General features: G+C 49.5%; 1 protein-coding gene across 2 annotated transcripts in view; it reads left to right on the top strand.

The window, feature by feature from the left end:
- Positions 1–17,484, top strand: part of trit1 (tRNA isopentenyltransferase 1) — a 63,699-nt gene extending 46,215 nt beyond the window's left edge. Inside the window, exons 2-6 of one of the 2 annotated variants that reach the window (XM_055911656.1) lie at positions 831–974; positions 9,367–9,462; positions 12,413–12,564; positions 16,701–16,843; positions 17,161–17,484. In XM_055911656.1, coding sequence (XP_055767631.1) covers positions 831–974; positions 9,367–9,462; positions 12,413–12,564; positions 16,701–16,843; positions 17,161–17,306 — 681 coding nt within the window. In that variant the 3' untranslated portion in view covers positions 17,307–17,484. Of the gene's footprint in view, positions 1–830; positions 975–9,366; positions 9,463–12,409; positions 12,565–16,700; positions 16,844–17,160 lie in introns of both variants that reach the window. The other variant, XM_055911655.1, reaches the window with a different exon arrangement.
- Positions 17,485–17,663: the final 179 nt, after the last annotated feature.

Raw genomic sequence — 17,663 nt, 5'->3', positions numbered from 1 at the left:
GCCTGAAGAGAGAGACTACAGGACATGAATGTGTAGTGAGACTGAAGAGAGAGACTACAGGACATGAATGTGTAGTGAGACTGAAGAGAGAGACTACAGGACATGAATGTGTAGTGAGACTGAAGAGAGAGACTACAGGACATGAATGTGTATTGAGACTGAAGAGAGAGACTACAGGACATGAATGTGTAGTGAGACTGAAGAGACTACAGGACATGAATGTGTAGTGAGCCTGAAGAGACTACAGGACATGAATGTGTAGTGAGACTGAAGAGAGAGACTACAGGACATGAATGTGTAGTGAGACTGAAGAGAGAGACTACAGGACATGAATGTGTAGTGAGCCTGAAGAGACTACAGGACATGAATGTGTAGTGAGCCTGAAGAGACTACAGGACATGAATGTGTAGTGAGACTGAAGAGAGAGACTACAGGACATGAATGTGTAGTGAGCCTGAAGAGAGAGACTACAGGACATGGGGTATCTGCTTAGCTCAGTGACTGCTCTGTTATCCCACGGTGTCCGTGAGTCTGCTTAGCTCAGTGACTGCTCTGTTATCCCACGGTGTCCGTGAGTCTGCTTAGCTCAGTGACTGTTCTGTTATCCCACGGTGTCCGTGAGTCTGCTTAGCTCAGTGACTGTTCTGTTATCCCACGGTGTCCGTGGGTCTGCTTAGCTCAGTGACTGTTCTGTTATTGGCTACTGTGTCTAACTCACTCTACTTTGTTTTGTGTTAATTGTGGTTCGATTGGTCCCTGAAGCACATTTCATTGTAACTTCTCTGCCTTGTCGATCTTGACATCTGATTGGTTCTCTCTGTCTTCCTCAGGTGTATCGTGGGCTGGACATCATAACCAATAAGGTGACGGCGGAGGAGCGTGCCCAGTGCAGTCATCACATGATCGGCTTTGTGGATCCCCTGGTCAGCAGCTACACTGTGGTAGACTTCAGGAACAAGGCCCTGGCTCTCATATCCTTTATGATTGTACTTCCTGTATGGGTGAGACATGTAGACCACACCGCTCGCAAGGCGAGCGTTACAGAAATAAATCTACACGTGTTATTCAGTCATTGCACCCACATTGCTCGCGCACGTCAACGAGCATCTGCGTAGCCTGGCGCTAAAATAGAACTTGGTTGTATTTGTGGCACTTGACGCGCTGCAAGTCCCGCCTCTCCCATCTCCGCATTGGTTTTTAGGAGCATATACCCACGTGGGTGATTGAAAGATGAACTGAGGTCCACACTCCAGGCCAGTTGGTGGTGGTAATGCACCTTAAAGTTGGTTGACAACCACCATGTAAAGTCCAGAGAAGAAGAAACCTGAAGGAGGAGAGATTAGTAGAAGCTAATGTTTACCCTGTTATCTGTGGACTAATTGTCGGAGTAGAGGACCTTGTGCATTTAAAATAACAACCCGCCATTTATCTCCCAGGACAAATTAGTTAGCCACAGCAAGCTAGCTAGCTAAATTGCCATAAACGTTTAATGCTTTTCGACCGGTCCCCAAATTAATATACACTGCTCAAAAAAATAAAAGGAACACCTAAACAACACAATGTAACTCCATGTCAATCACACTTCTGTGAAATCAAACTGTCCACTTAGGAAGCAACACTGGTTGACAATAGATTTCACATGCTGTTGTGCAAATGGAATAGACAAAAGGTGGAAATTATAGGCAATTAGCAAGACACCCCCAAAAAAGGAGTGATTCTGCAGATGGTGACCACACACCACTTCTCAGTTCCTATGCTTCCTGGCTGATGTTTTGGTCACTTTTGAATGCTGGCGGTGCTCTCACTCTGCGCTGGCAGTGCACCTCCTTGCACAAAGGCGGAGGTAGCGGTCCTGCTGCTGGGTTGTTGCCCTCCTACGGCCTCCTCCACGTCTCCTGATGTACTGGCCTGTCTCCTGGTAGCGCCTCCATGCTCTGGACACTACGCTGACAGACACAGCAAACCTTTTTGCCACAGCTCGCATTGATGTGCCATCCTGGATGAACTGCACTACCTGAGCCACTTGTGTGGGTTGTAGACTCCGTCTCATGCTACCACTAGAGTGAGAGCACCGCCAGCATTCAAAAGTGACCAAAACATCAGCCAGGAAGCATAGGAACTGAGAAGTGGTCTGTGGTCACCACCTGCAGAATCACTCCTTTTTTGGGGGGTGTCTTGCTAATTGCCTATAATTTCCACCTTTTGTCTATTCCATTTGCACAACAGCATGTGAAATTTATTTTCAATCAGTGTTGCTTCCTAAGTGGACAGTTTGATTTCACAGAAATGTGATTGACTTGGAGTTACATTGTGTTGTTTAAGTGTTCCCTTTATTTTTTTGAGCAGTGTAGTTGGTTCAGAGTTTGTTTTGATATTTCAACCTGCGTGTCCTGATCATCTGGTGTGGGGGGACAAAAAACAACATGCACACGCGGGCAGTCTGGTCAGCATGTTATACGCACGCACACGCATAGGTTACTTAACACTGGTCACTTAAATAATGTTAACATACCAATAAATAAGACATTCATTATTTTTTATTTTATTTTTTAAAGCCACCCAATGAACCCTCGACAACCCGTGTACAGCATCAGCTCTCTATGTTTGATAAAGTAGTATGACACTGCGGCTTGGAGTATTGCATCTCCGTACTATGTAAATTATTCCCTGTGAATCTGGTGATTTTTATTTTTCCCCCGTTCAGGGAAATTAGTAATAGAAGTTGGTTATATTATTTACCATAAAGTAGGACTGGGTTTTGACCAATAGATGTCGCTGTTCCTGCTATAACACCACTCTCTTATCCATTTTGCTTGTCTTCTGTGTTAATCAATTTAATAATCATTACACAGGTGCACCTTGTGCTGGGGACAAAAGACCCCAACACAAAGGCCCCATGACATTTTTGACCTGTACCGATATCCGATATTTTTCATCCCCCCCTAAAATGATACCAATATTTCAAATTTTAGCGGCCTTTTAAGCATTCTAGTACAGTTAAATAGTTAAAACACACTGCATCTCAGTGCAAGAGGCGTCACTACCGTCCCTGGTTCGAATCCAGGCGGTATAACATCCAGCCGTGATTGGGCGTCCCATAGGACGCTGCACAATTGGCCCAGCGTCGTCCGGGTTTGGCCGGGGGTAGGCGTGGATGTTTTGGAGTCAGATAACTCTGAGGACGTTGGGGGAAAAATATCTTATCTATTGAGTAGACTGATTTCCCATTTCATTGATCCCCAATCCTTAGGTAAAGCTGTACAGTGCAATATGAATGTCAACACACACAATAGGCTGACTGGGGAGGTGATTTCACAGTCAGTCCCGCGAAAAGAGCTACAACGCTAATATTTGCGTAAACTCTTCACAGTTGTGTTCTGTGGGTGTCTCCTAGTAGACTGACACCCCATTTCATTGCTTCACATTCCAACCTTGTTTAACATTATCTAGTGTAAATGTGACATGATTCCACCAATTGTAACCTTCTGCATCACTTTCAAAGAGGTACTTTTATTTTGATGGCAAACTGCAAATTCCACTATTGTGCCTAATCCTTATTGTGGCTAGCTTCACAACACATAACCCGGTCCGGTCGAGCCTCACTAGCCAGATGAAGCTAGCTGGCTGCTTATAACGTTAGCTTTGGGCAACAGGGTAAAGTAGCTGGCTGCTTATAACGTTAGCTTTAGGACAACAGGGTTAAGTAGCTGGCTGCTTATAACGTTAGCATTGGGCAACAGGTTTAAGTAGCTAGCTGCTTATAACGTTAGCTTTAGGCAACAGGGTTAAGTAGCTGGCTGCTTATAACGTTAGCTTTAGGACAACAGGGTTAAGTAGCTGGCTGCTTATAACGTTAGCATTGGGCAACAGGTTTAAGTAGCTAGCTGCTTATAGCGTTAGCTTTGGGCAACAGGGTTAAGTAGCTGGCTGCTTATAACGTTAGCTTTAGGGCAACAGGGTTAAGTAGCTGGCTGCTTATAACGTTAGCTTTGGGCAACAGGGTTTAGTAGCTGGCTGCTTATAACGTTAGCTTTAGGCAACAGGGTTAAGTAGCTGGCTGCTTATAACGTTAGCTTTGGCCAACATGGTTAAGTAGCTGGCTGCTTATAACGTTAGCTTTGGGCAACAAGGTTTAGTAGCTGGCTGCTTATAACGTTAGCTTTAGGGCAACAGGGTTAAGTAGCTGGCTGCTTATAACGTTAGCTTTGGGCAACAGGGTTTAGTAGCTGGCTGCTTATAACGTTAGCTTTGGGCAACAGGGTTAAGTAGCTGGCTGCTTATAACGTTAGCTTTGGGCAACAGGGTTAAGTAGCTGGCTGCTTATAACGTTAGCTTTGGGCAACAAGGTTAAGTAGCTGGCTGCTTATAACGTTAGCTTTGGGTAACAGGGTTAAGTAGCTGGTTGCTTATAACGTTAGCTTTGGGCAACAGGGTTTAGTAGCTGGCTGCTTATAACGTTAGCTTTGGGCAACAAGGTTAAGTAGCTGGCTGCTTATAACGTTAGCTTTGGGCAACAGGGTGTAGTAGCTGGCTGCTTATAACGTTAGCTTTAGGGCAACAGGGTTTAGTAGCTGGCTGCTTATAACGTTAGCTTTGGGCATCAGGGTTAAGTAGCTGGCTGCTTATAGCGTTAGCTTTGGGCAACAGGGTTAAGTAGCTGGCTGCTTATAACGTTAGCTTTGTTCAACAGGGTTAAGTAGCTGGCTGCTTATAGCGTTAGCTTTGGGCAACAGGGTTAAGTAGCTGGCTGCTTATAACGTTAGCTTTGGGCAACAGGGTTTAGTAGCTGGCTGCTTCTAACGTTAGCTTCGGGCAACAGGGTTAAGTAGCTGGCTGCTTATAACGTTAGCTTTGGGCAACAGGGTTAACCTTTTCTCAATAGGGGGTACTGTTTTCACTTTGTAAAAATTTCGTTCCCAAATTAAACTGCCTCGTACTCAATTCTTGCTCGTACAATATGCATATTATTATTACTATTGGATAGAAAACACTCTCTAGTTTCTAAAACCGTTTGAATTATATCTGTGAGTAATACAGAACTCAAGTTGGAGCAAACTTCCTGTGAGGAAGTGAGAAATCTGAAATCAGGCTGTCTGTTCTAGGGTCAGTTTATTAATTTGCATGTCTTCTATTGGTCGACATGCACTGCATACGCCTTCCCCTAGATGTTAAGTAGCTGGCTAGCTATTTATTTTCATGAACTGAAGTTCAATTCCAACAGTCGAACAACAAGTGGAAACCTAGCTAATACTTACAAGGATTCCTAAATCATTGCTAAGAATAATGAAAATGACTCCAGTTTCTACTGGTCATTGTATTCAGGCTGGTTGTATTGGTGCTAGCTAGGTAATAGCAAGCTAAAGCTAGCTAGCTAGCCCAGAAGTTGCGGTCGAACAATTTATACTTTATTAACCAACGCGGTATTGTAAACACATCGTTTGTGGCCGGTGTTTACAGACTTTTTTTGTTTTTTTGTGGTACAGCTTTGTCACTGATAGTAGTGGTGGCACGTGCAAATTCAGATCACACACCCAATAGAACTGTGTTATACGACGTGTGAAAATTTAAAGCTCATTTAACGAGTCAAATGGTGTTATTTGGTTTGCATATTTTTTGACATGCAAAGACCCAAACGGTCTCTCTCTTCAGGCTTGAAGCTTAAAGCAGCGACGCTACTACTGTGTAACTCCGGTAGGGCAACATCTGAACAATAGCGCACTTGGTAACGTTTAGTGTGTACCGGTTGCTCGACCAGTCGGCGAAAAACCAACATCACCCAGGACAGAGAACGGTTGATTGTCAAGGGTAATGAATATCCATTATCTTGGCTTTTTTGAGGTGTCTCTCTGAAAATGTTCTTACTCTTTCAAATGACTTGTTTGACTGCACCGCAGATCCACACAGCCGATCCACACAGCCGATCCACACAGCCGATCCACACAGCCGATCCACACAGCCGATCCACACCGCGGACGTTTGTGGGCTAGGTTAGGAATGCTGTGTGGCGCAACATTTTACGGGCCTAATACATTTATTTCAATTGACTGATTTCCTCATATGAACTGTAACTCAGTAAAATCGTTAATTGTTGTTTTTTTATATTTTTGTTCAGTTTACATTTATTTATATTCAAAGCCCTCGTTCTGACGGGTCTTCATTTCTTGTTCTTTGTTGTTGTTGTGTGTTGTAATACATTTTTTTATGTCGTATTGTTATTCTGTTGTTCTGCGGCTAGATATTGCTGCATTGTTGGGGCTAGAAACATAAGAATTTCGCTGCTCTTGCGATAACATCTGCGACACGGTAATCGACCAATAAACGCTTTGATTTGACACACTCTCTCTCTTCTTCCTCTCTCTTCTTCCTCTCTCCTCTCCTCTCCTCTCCTCTCCTCTCCTTCTCCTCACACATATATACAGCATATGTTTTACTCTCTTTGTAAAAATACTATTTTCACTAAGCCTAAAATAGCCTTTGTCCTCGTGGGGATGTGGAAAATGAATTTTCATTGTTTTACTGTCCTTATGGGGATTTCTGCTGCAAACGAGGATTGTGTATATACACACACACACACACACACACACACACACTAGTGCAGCACAGTAGCTTCAGCTGTAGTGACTAATGATTGTATCAGTGCAGCCCTTGTGTGTCGGTGAAGAGAAAGAGAGACGGGGGAGGGGGAGAGGGAGACGGGGGAAGGGAGAAATGGAGAGAGGGAGACGGGGGGGGGGGGGGAGAGACGGTGGAGAGAGAGCCGGAGGGAGGGGGGAGAGGGAGAGACGGAGGGAGACTAAGTGCGTGAGGGGGAGAGACGGGGGGAGGGGGAGGACAGGCGGTGGGAAGGACAGACAGACGGATAGGAAGAACAGGCGGTGGGAAGGACAGACAGACGGATAGGAAGAACAGGCGGTGGGAAGGACAGGCGGTGGGAAGGACAGGCGGTGGGAAGGACAGGCGGTGGGAAGGACAGGCGGTGGGAAGGACAGGCGGTGGGAAGGACAGGCGGTGGGGAGGACGGACAGGCGGTGGGGAGGACGGACAGGCGGTGGGGAGGACGGACAGGCGGTGGGGAGGACGGACAGGCGGTGAGGAGGACGGACAGGCGGTGGGGAGGACGGACAGGCGGTGGGGAGGACGGACAGGCGGTGGGGAGGACGGACAGGCGGTGGGGAGGACGGACAGGCGGTGGGGAGGGACGGACAGACGGTGGGGAGGGACGGACAGACGGTGGGGAGGGACGGACAGACGGTGGGGAGGGACGGACAGACGGTGGGGAGGGACGGACAGACGGTGGGGAGGGACGGACAGACGGTGGGGAGGGACGGACAGACGGTGGGGAGGGACGGACAGACGGTGGGGAGGGACGGACAGACGGTGGGGAGGGACGGACAGACGGTGGGGAGGGACGGACAGACGGTGGGGAGGGACGGACAGACGGTGGGGAGGGACGGACAGACGGTGGGGAGGGACGGACAGACGGTGGGGAGGGACGGACAGACGGTGGGGAGGGACGGACAGACGGTGGGGAGGGACGGACAGGCGGTGGGGAGGGACGGACAGGCGGTGGGGAGGGACGGACAGGCGGTGGGAAGGACAGACGGTGGGAGCAACGGGGAGTGAGATCTAATAGAGGGAGTGAAAGAAGGTATGGAGAGAGAGAAGCTATGGAGAGAGGTAGTTAAAATGTAGAGAGAAAGTTGGAGGGTATAATGGAATGGAGGAGGTGTAGAGGAATGGAGAGTAAAAGAGAGAGATGAGGAGAAAAAACATACTATCATGACCGGTCATTGTCTCTCCGTTTAACATGCTGCTCACATAGCATGCTGCTATAGCATGCTGCTCTCTGTCTCTCTCTGTCATCTCTCTCTCACTCCTTAGAGGGGGAGGTGAGTGAAGATAGCTGATGGGCCTTAACTGCTCAGACAAGATATCTAATTATCCCTAGAGAGAGAGGGAGAAGGAGGGAGGGAGGGACTTCCTATGAGCCTATCATCATCTCTCTGATCACTGGTCTTGTATACTTTGTAAGTCAGTATATATAGTTCATATACCCCCCCCCAAAACACACGTTTACCTTCATAATCAAATTTTATTTGTCACATGTGCCGAATGCAACAGGTGTAGACCTTAGAGTGAAACTCAATTTGTCGGTGCATGGGGCTCTACAAGGTGTCAAGCGTTCCACAGAGATGCTGACCCATGTTGACTCCAATGCTTCCCACAGGTGTGGCACGTTGGCTCGATGTTCTTTTGGGTGGTGGACCATTCTTTATACACACAGGAAACTGTTGGGTAAAAAAAAAACTGCACCGTTGCAGTTCTTGACACATTCAAAACGGTGTACTTGTCGCCTATAAATATCATACCCCCGCGGAAAATGCTAACCTCTCCTGTTATTGTAATGGTGAGAGGTTAGCATGTCTTGGGGGTATGATTATAAAATGCTAACCTCCCCTGTTATTGTAATGGTGAGAGGTTAGCATGTCTTGGGGGTATGATTATAAAATGCTAACCTCCCCTGTTATTGTAATGGTGAGAGGTTAGCATGTCTTGGGGGTATGATATAAAATGCTAACCTCCCCTGTTATTGTAATGGTGAGAGGTTAGCATGTCTTGGGGGTATGATATAAAATGCTAACCTCCCCTGTTATTGTAATGGTGAGAGGTTAGCATGTCTTGGAGGTATGATATAAAATGCTAACCCCTCCCTGTTATTGTAATGGTGAGAGGTTAGCATGTCTTGGGGGTATGATATAAAATGCTAACCTCCCCTGTTATTGTAATGGTGAGAGGTTAGCATGTCTTGGGGGTATGATATAAAATGCTAACCCCTCCCTGTTATTGTAATGGTGAGATGTTAGCATGTCTTGGGGGTATGATATAAAATGCTAACCTCTCCTGTTATTGTAATGGTGAGATGTTAGCATGTCTTAGGGGTATGATAGAAAATGCTAACCTCCCCTGTTATTGTAATGGTGAGAGGTTAGCATGTCTTGGGGGTATGATATAAAATGCTAACCTCCCCTGTTATTGTAATGGTGAGAGGTTAGCATGGCTTGGTGTTATGATATAAAATGCTATCCTCTCCTGTTATTGTAATGGTGAGAGGTTAGCATGTCTTGGAGGTATGATATAAAATGCTAACCTCCCCTGTTATTGTAATGGTGAGATGTTAGCATGTCTTGGAGGTATGATATTTGTGTGTTTTTAACGTTCTCACTCATTATTCACGATTCATTCAGGGTTATCATGGTAGTATCCACATTAATGAAGGGTTTAGAAACATTATATTCTTATTTAAAGTGTGTGTATGTGTAATTTATTTATTAGGGTAAATCAGTGTTTCCTTAACCAGCCCACATAGAGGACGTGTACAGCAGAGAGAAGCTGCCTATTATAGTAGGAGGAACTAACTACTACATAGAATCACTGCTGTGGAGAGTACTGCTGGATGAAGGGGTAAGAACCACACTCCTCGCCCCTGACTCGCCGCTAACTCACCCTCCTCACCCACTCCTCGCCCCTGTCTCACCCCTAACTCACCCTCCTCACCCCTGACTCACCCTCCTCGCCCCTGACTCGCCCCTAACTCACCCTCCTCACCCCTCCTTACCCCTGTCTCACCCTCCTCACCCACTCCTCGCCCCTGTCTCACCCTCCTCACCCACTCCTCGCCCCTGTCTCACCCTCCTCACCCACTCCTCGCCCCTGACTCGCCGCTAACTCACCCTCCTCACCCCTCCTTACCCCTAACTCACCCCCTCCTTACCCCTAACTCGCCCCCTCCTTACCCCTAACTCGCCCCCTCCTTACCCCTAACTCGCCCCCTCCTTACCCCTAACTCGCCCCCTCCTTACCCCTAACTCGCCCCCTCCTTACCCCTAACTCGCCCCCTCCTTACCCCTAACTCGCCCCCTCCTTACCCCTAACTCACCCCCTAACTCACCCCCTAACTCACCCCCTAACTCACCCCCTAACTCACCCATCCTTACCCCTAACTCACCCCCTCCTTACCCCTAACTCACCCCTCCTTACCCCCTAACTCACCCCTCCTTACCCCCTAACTCACCCCCTCCTTACTCCTTATTCACTCCTACATCAGTCATTGCTGTGGAGAGTACTGGGTATACAGGGGTAAGAAGTAACTTCCCCGTAACTTCTCCCCTAACTCACCCCTGACTCACCCCTAACTCACCCCCTCCTTACCCCTAACTCACCCCTAACTCACCCCCTCCTTACCCCTAACTCACCCCCTCCTTACCCCTAACTCACCCCTAACTCACCCCCTCCTTACCCCTAACTCACCCCCTCCTTACCCCTAACTCACCCCTAACTCACCCCCTCCTTACCCCTAACTCACCCCTAACTCACCCCCTCCTTACCCCTAACTCACCCCCTCCTTACCCCTAACTCGCCCCCTCCTTACCCCTAACTCACCCCTAACTCACCCCCTCCTTACCCCTAACTCACCCCTAACTCACCCCCTCCTTACCCCTAACTCGCCCCCTCCTTACCCCTAACTCGCCCCCTCCTTACCCCTAACTCGCCCCCTCCTTACCCCTAACTCACCCCCTCCTTACCCCTAACTCACCCCCTAACTCACCCCCTAACTCACCCCCTAACTCACCCCCTAACTCACCCATCCTTACCCCTAACTCACCCCCTCCTTACCCCTAACTCACCCCCTCCTTACCCCTAACTCACCCCTCCTTACCCCCTAACTCACCCCTCCTTACCCCCTAACTCACCCCCTCCTTACTCCTTATTCACCCCTACATCAGTCATTGCTGTGGAGAGTACTGGGTATACAGGGGTAAGAAGTAACTTCCCCGTAACTTCTCCCCTAACTCACCCCTGACTCACCCCTAACTCACCCCCCCCTTACCCCTAACTCACCCCTAACTCACCCCCTCCTTACCCCTAACTCACCCCCTCCTTACCCCTAACTCACCCCTAACTCACCCCCTCCTTACCCCTAACTCACCCCCTCCTTACCCCTAACTCACCCCTAACTCACCCCCTCCTTACCCCTAACTCACCCCTAACTCACCCCCTCCTTACCCCTAACTCACCCCTAACTCACCCCTAACTCACCCCCTCCTCACCCCTAACTCACCCCCTCCTCACCCCTAACTCACCCCTGACTCACCCCTAACTCACCCCCTCCTCACCCCTAACTCACCCCTAACTCACCCCCTCCTCACCCCTAACTCACACCTACATCAGTCATTGCTGTGGAGAGTACTGGGTATACAGGGGTAAGAAGTAACCTCCCCGTAACTTCTCCCCTAACTCACCCCCTCCTCACCCCTCCTTACCCCTAACTCACACCTACATCAGTCATTGCTGTGGAGAGTACTGGGTATACAGGGGTAAGAAGTAACCTCTCCGTAACTAATCACCATTTCGCTCTTTCTCCCTTCAAAATATGGGAAGATAATGAGAAGAGCACCTGATGATGCAATTTAATGTCAACTCACTTTATTATTTTTTTCTCCTTGCATTTCTCTCTACTCTCTCCCGGCCTCTCTACTTCTCTCTCCCGGTCTCTCTACTTCTCTCTCCCGGTCTCTCTACTTCTCTCTCCCGGTCTCTCTACTTCTCTCTCCCGGTCTCTCTACTTCTCTCTCCCGGTCTCTCTACTTCTCTCTCCCGGTCTCTCTACTTCTCTCTCCCGGTCTCTCTACTTCTCTCTCCCGGTCTCTCTACTTCTCTCTCCCGGTCTCTCTACTTCTCTCTCCCGGCCTCTCTACTTCTCTCTCCCGGTCTCTCTACTTCTCTCTCCCGGTCTCTCTACTTCTCTCTCCCGGTCTCTCTACTTCTCTCTCCCGGTCTCTCTACTTCTCTCTCCCGGTCTCTCTACTTCTCTCTCCCGGTCTCTCTACTTCTCTCTCCCGGTCTCTCTACTTCTCTCTCCCGGTCTCTCTACTTCTCTCTCCCGGTCTCTCTACTTCTCTCTCCCGGTCTCTCTACTTCTCTCTCCCGGTCTCTCCCGGTCTCTCTACTTCTCTCTCCCGGTCTCTCTACTTCTCTCTCCCGGTCTCTCTACTTCTCTCTCCCGGCCTCTCTACTTCTCTCTCCCGGTCTCTCTACTTCTCTCTCCCGGCCTCTCTACTTCTCTCTCCCGGTCTCTCTACTTCTCTCTCCCGGTCTCTCTACTTCTCTCTCCCGGTCTCTCTACTTCTCTCTCCCGGTCTCTCTACTTCTCTCTCCCGGTCTCTCTACTTCTCTCTCCCGGTCTCGCTTTTCATTTCTCTCTCCTCGTTCTCTCTCCTCCTCCTCGTTCTCTCTCCTCCTCCTCGTTCTCTCTCCTCCTCCTCGTTCTCTCTCCTCCTCCTCGTTCTCTCTCCTCGTTCTCTCTCCTCCTCCTCGTTCTCTCTCCTCCTCCTCGTTCTCTCTCTCTCAGCAGGAGAATGAAGGAGAGGGGAAGAAAGGCGGGTCTATTGATAGGAAGGCGGAGCTGGAGAAACTGGGCGGGGCTGAGCTCCACAGGAGACTGACCGAGGTCGATCCTGAAATGGCCTCCGTGCTGCATCCTCACGACACGCGCAAGATCGCCAGGTAGGCTGTACTGCGTGTTAAACAGGTAGGCTGTACTGCGTGTTAAACAGGTAGGCTGTACTGCGTGTCAGCCAGGTAGGCTGTACTGCGTGTTAAACAGGTAGGCTGCGCTGCGTGTTAAACAGGTAGGATGTACTGCGTATCATCCAGGTAGGCTGTACTGCGTGTTAAACAGGTAGGCTGTACTGCGTGTTAAACAGGTAGGCTGTACTGCGTGTTAAACAGGTAGGCTGTACTGCGTATCATCCAGGTAGGCTGTACTGCGTGTTAAACAGGTAGGCTGTACTGTGTGTCAAACAGGTAGGCTGTACTGTGTGTCAAACAGGTAGGCTGTACTGCGTGTTACAGGTAGGCTGTACTGCGTGTCAAACAGGTAGGCTGTACTGCGTGTTACAGGTAGGCTGTACTGTGTGTTAAACAGGTAGGCTGTACTGCGTGTTAAACAGGTAGGCTGTACTGCGTGTCAAACAGGTAGGATGTACTGCGTATCAGCCAGGTAGGCAGTACTGCGTATCATCCAGGTAGGATGTACTGCGTGTCAGCCAGGTAGGCTGTACTGCGTGTTAAACAGGTAGGCAGTACTGCGTATCATCCAGGTAGGCTGTACTGCGTGTTAAACAGGTAGGCTGTACTGCGTGTTAAACAGGTAGGCTGTACTGCGTATCATCCAGGTAGGCTGTACTGCGTGTTAAACAGGTAGGCTGTACTGCGTGTTAAACAGGTAGGCTGTACTGCGTGTTAAACAGGTAGGCTGTACTGCGTGTTAAACAGGTAGGCTGTACTGCGTGTCAGCCAGGTAGGCTGTACTGCGTATCAGCCAGGTAGGCTGTACTGCGTATCATCCAGGTAGGCTGTACTGCGTATCAGCCAGGTAGGCTGTACTGCGTGTCAGCCAGGTAGGCTGCACTGCGTGTTAAACAGGTAGGCTGTACTGCGTGTTAAACAGGTAGGCTGTACTGCGTGTCAGCCAGGTAGGCTGTACTGCGTGTCAAACAGGTAGGCTGTACTGCGTGTTAAACAGGTAGGCTGTACTGCGTGTTAAACAGGTAGGCTGTACTGTGTGTCAAACAGGTAGGCTGTACTGCGTGTTAAACAGGTAGGCTGTACTGCGTATCATCCAGGTAGGCTGTACTGCGTGTTAAACAGGTAGGCTGTACTGTGTGTCAAACAGGTAGGCTGTACTGCGTGTTACAGGTAGGCTGTACTGCGTGTTACAGGTAGGCTGTACTGTGTGTTAAACAGGTAGGCTGTACTGCGTGTTACAGGTAGGCTGTACTGTGTGTCAAACAGGTAGGCTGTACTGCGTGTCAAACAGGTAGGATGTACTGCGTATCAGCCAGGTAGGCAGTACTGCGTATCATCCAGGTAGGATGTACTGCGTGTCAGCCAGGTAGGCTGTACTGCGTGTTAAACAGGTAGGCTGTACTGCGTGTCAGCCAGGTAGGCTGTACTGCGTGTCATCCAGGTAGGCTGTACTGCGTGTCAGCCAGGTAGGCTGTACTGCGTGTTAAACAGGTAGGCAGTACTGCGTATCATCCAGGTAGGCTGTACTGCGTGTTAAACAGGTAGGCTGTACTGCGTGTTAAACAGGTAGGCAGTACTGCGTATCATCCAGGTAGGCTGTACTGCGTGTTAAACAGGTAGGATGTACTGCGTATCATCCAGGTAGGCTGTACTGCGTGTTAAACAGGTAGGCTGTACTGCGTGTTAAACAGGTAGGCTGTACTGCGTGTTAAACAGGTAGGCTGTACTGCGTGTCAGCCAGGTAGGCTGTACTGCGTGTCAAACAGAAAGGGTGGTATATTATTGACACTCAGTTCCACATCACTTATTCATGCCTGCGTGCGCTGTGTGCTGTGAAGAGACAAACCTAACCCGACAAACTGTTTCCTCCTGTCATTCCCTGTCAGTAGAGGAACAGTGTGACATCACACACACACACACACACACACACACACACACACACACACACACACACACACACACACACACACACACACACACACACTAGAGGAGGAGCACCCTGTGACCCAATCCTCAATCTCACAGGTTCTAGACAGGCTGTTCTGACATACTGTACGTGTGTGTGTCATTAAAACACCATCCTGTCAATGAGCTGAGAGGTTGCTGAGTTTACTGGGCACAGACTAGACACCTCCCCAAGCCGTCACGCCAGCCCCAAGCCGTCACGTCATCTGACAGAGTAGACACCAGCCCTGACAAATCACATCATCTGATGACGCAGAATAGACGCCAGCCCCAACCATCGCGTCTGCCCCAACCATCACCTAATGACGCAGAATAGACGCCAGCCCCAACCATCGCGTCTGCCCCAACCATCGCGTCTGCCCCAACCATCGCGTCTGCCCCAACCATCGCGTCTGCCCCAACCATCGCGTCTGCCCCAACCATCGCGTCTGCCCCAACCATCGCGTCTGCCCCAACCATCGCGTCTGCCCCAACCATCGCGTCTGCCCCAACCATCACCTAATGACACAGTAGACATCAGCCCGACCATCACGTCATCTAATGACGCAGAATAGACACCAGCCCCGACCCATCACGTCATCTAATGGTGCAGAATAGACACCAGCCCCGACCATCACGTCATCTAATGACGCAGAATAGACACCAGCTCCGACCCATCACGTCATCTAATGACAGAGTAGACACCAGCCCCGACCCATCACATCATCTAATGACGCAGTAGACATCAGCCTGACCCATCACGTCATCTAATGACGCAGTAGACATCAGCCTGACCCATCACATCATCTAATGACGCAGTAGACATCAGCCTGACCCATCACGTCATCTAATGACGCAGAATAGACACCAGCCCGACCCATCACATCATCTAATGACACAGAGTAAACACCAGCCCGACCCATCACATCATTTAATGACACAGGGTAGACACCAGCCCTGACCCATCACATCATCTAATGACGCAGAATAGACACCAGCCCGACCCATCACATCATCTAATGACGCAGAATAGACACCAGCCCGACCCATCACGTCATCTAATGACGCAGAATAGACACCAGCCCGACCCATCACGTCATCTAATGACAGAGTAGACACCAGCCCGACCCATCACGTCATCTAATGGCAGAATAGACACCAGCCCGACCCATCACGTCATCTAATGACGCAGAATAGACACCAGCCCCGACCCATCACGTCATCTAATGACGCAGAATAGACACCAGCCCCGACCCATCACATCATCTAATGACGCAGAATAGACACCAGCCCCGACCCATCACGTCATCTAGTGACGCAGAATAGACACCAGCCCCGACCAATCACGTCATCTAATGACGCAGAATAGACACCAGCCCCGACCCATCACGTCATCTAATGACGCAGAATAGACACCAGCCCCGACCCATCACGTCATCTAATGACAGAGTAGACACCAGCCCGACCCATCACGTCATCTAATGACAGAATAGACACCAGCCCGACCCATCACGTCATCTAATGACAGAATAGACACCAGCCCCGACCCATCACGTCATCTAATGACAGAATAGACACCAGCCCTGACCCATCACGTCATCTAATGACAGAATAGACACCAGCTCCGACCCATCACGTCATCTAATGACAGAGTAGACACCAGCCCCGACCATCACATCATCTAATGACGCAGAATAGACACCAGCCCCGACCCATCACGTCATCTAATGACGCAGTAGACATCAGCCTGACCCATCACGTCATCTAATGACGCAGAATAGACACCAGCCCGACCCATCACATCATCTAATGACAGAGTAGACGCCAGCCCCGACCCATCACGTCATCTAATGACAGAGTAGACGCCAGCCCGACCCATCACGTCATCTAATGACAGAGTAGACACCAGCCCGACCCATCACATCATCTAAGGACGCAGAATAGACACCAGCCCCGACCCATCACGTCATCTAACGACGCAGAATAGACACCGGCCCCGACCATCACGTCATCTAACGGTGCAGAATAGACACCAGCCCTGACCCATCACATCTAATGTCAAGAATTCAGTTTTTTTCTTCATTTTATTTGTATCTTCATGTCCTCTTGTGTTCATCTGTGAAAGAGGGTGGGACTCTCACTGTGTCCTGTTTGATTGACACCTTTAGGAGCCTACAGGTGCATGCGGAAACAGGCGTGCCTCACAGCCATTGGTTGGAGGAGCAGAGAGGGCAGGAGGGGGGAGATGTACTGGGGGGGCCACTGAGGTACCCAGACCCCTGTATCTTCTGGTTACATGCTGACATGGAGTGTAAGGAACACCTCCCCCTTTTCCTCTTTACCCCAAAGTGTCTCAAATTGATTGCTTATCTCAATAAAGTTACTTTCAGATGATTAGGACACAAAGTGCAAAATATGCTAAGATAGGGGATATTCACTTGCATTGGGTTTTGTACACAAATGCTAATAAGTTAGCATTTGTAGACAGTGGCCAAAATCATAGCTTGGGATGCTGTATTGCCTCGGGATGCTGTATTGCCTCGGGATGCTTACAGGGTTAGGAAACCAATATGTACGTGTCTAATTTGGGTGCGCTACCCTTTAACCACGTCTCCCCCTGTTCTTTAGCCATAGATGAGCGCTTGGACAGGCGTGTGGATGAGATGCTGTTGACAGGCCTGATAGACGAGCTCCGAGATTTCCACCTGAGATTCAACCAGCAGAAGATTCAGGACCAGAGGTGGGTGTGGTTGTGTCTGTTCAAAGCAACATAAAGGGCTGGGTTGTGTTGCCATGGGGGTCAGATTACGCTGCGTAGGGCTGTTCTATCAGCCACTTATTGATTGGTCATTGATTGTGTGAGTCTCTTAGGTGTGGTCACAGGGAATTGATGGCATATTGCCTTAGGACACTGCTCTACCCACCGTCTCCCTCCTTCAGTCACCGCCCCCCCCCCCCCTTTGACTGCGGTCACCAACCTGCAAGGTCAATCCTCGTACACCGACCCCCCTCCCCCCCTTCTTTGACTGCAGTCACCAATCTGCAAGGTCAATCCTCGTACACCGACCCCCCCTCCCCCCCTTCTTTGACTGCAGTCACCAATCTGCAAGGTTAATCCTCATACACCGACC

This window comes from Salvelinus fontinalis, unplaced genomic scaffold (assembly GCF_029448725.1).
Source record: "Salvelinus fontinalis isolate EN_2023a unplaced genomic scaffold, ASM2944872v1 scaffold_0077, whole genome shotgun sequence".
NCBI classification, from domain to species: domain Eukaryota; kingdom Metazoa; phylum Chordata; class Actinopteri; order Salmoniformes; family Salmonidae; genus Salvelinus; species Salvelinus fontinalis.
This window is presented reverse-complemented; position numbering and strand designations above follow the sequence as displayed.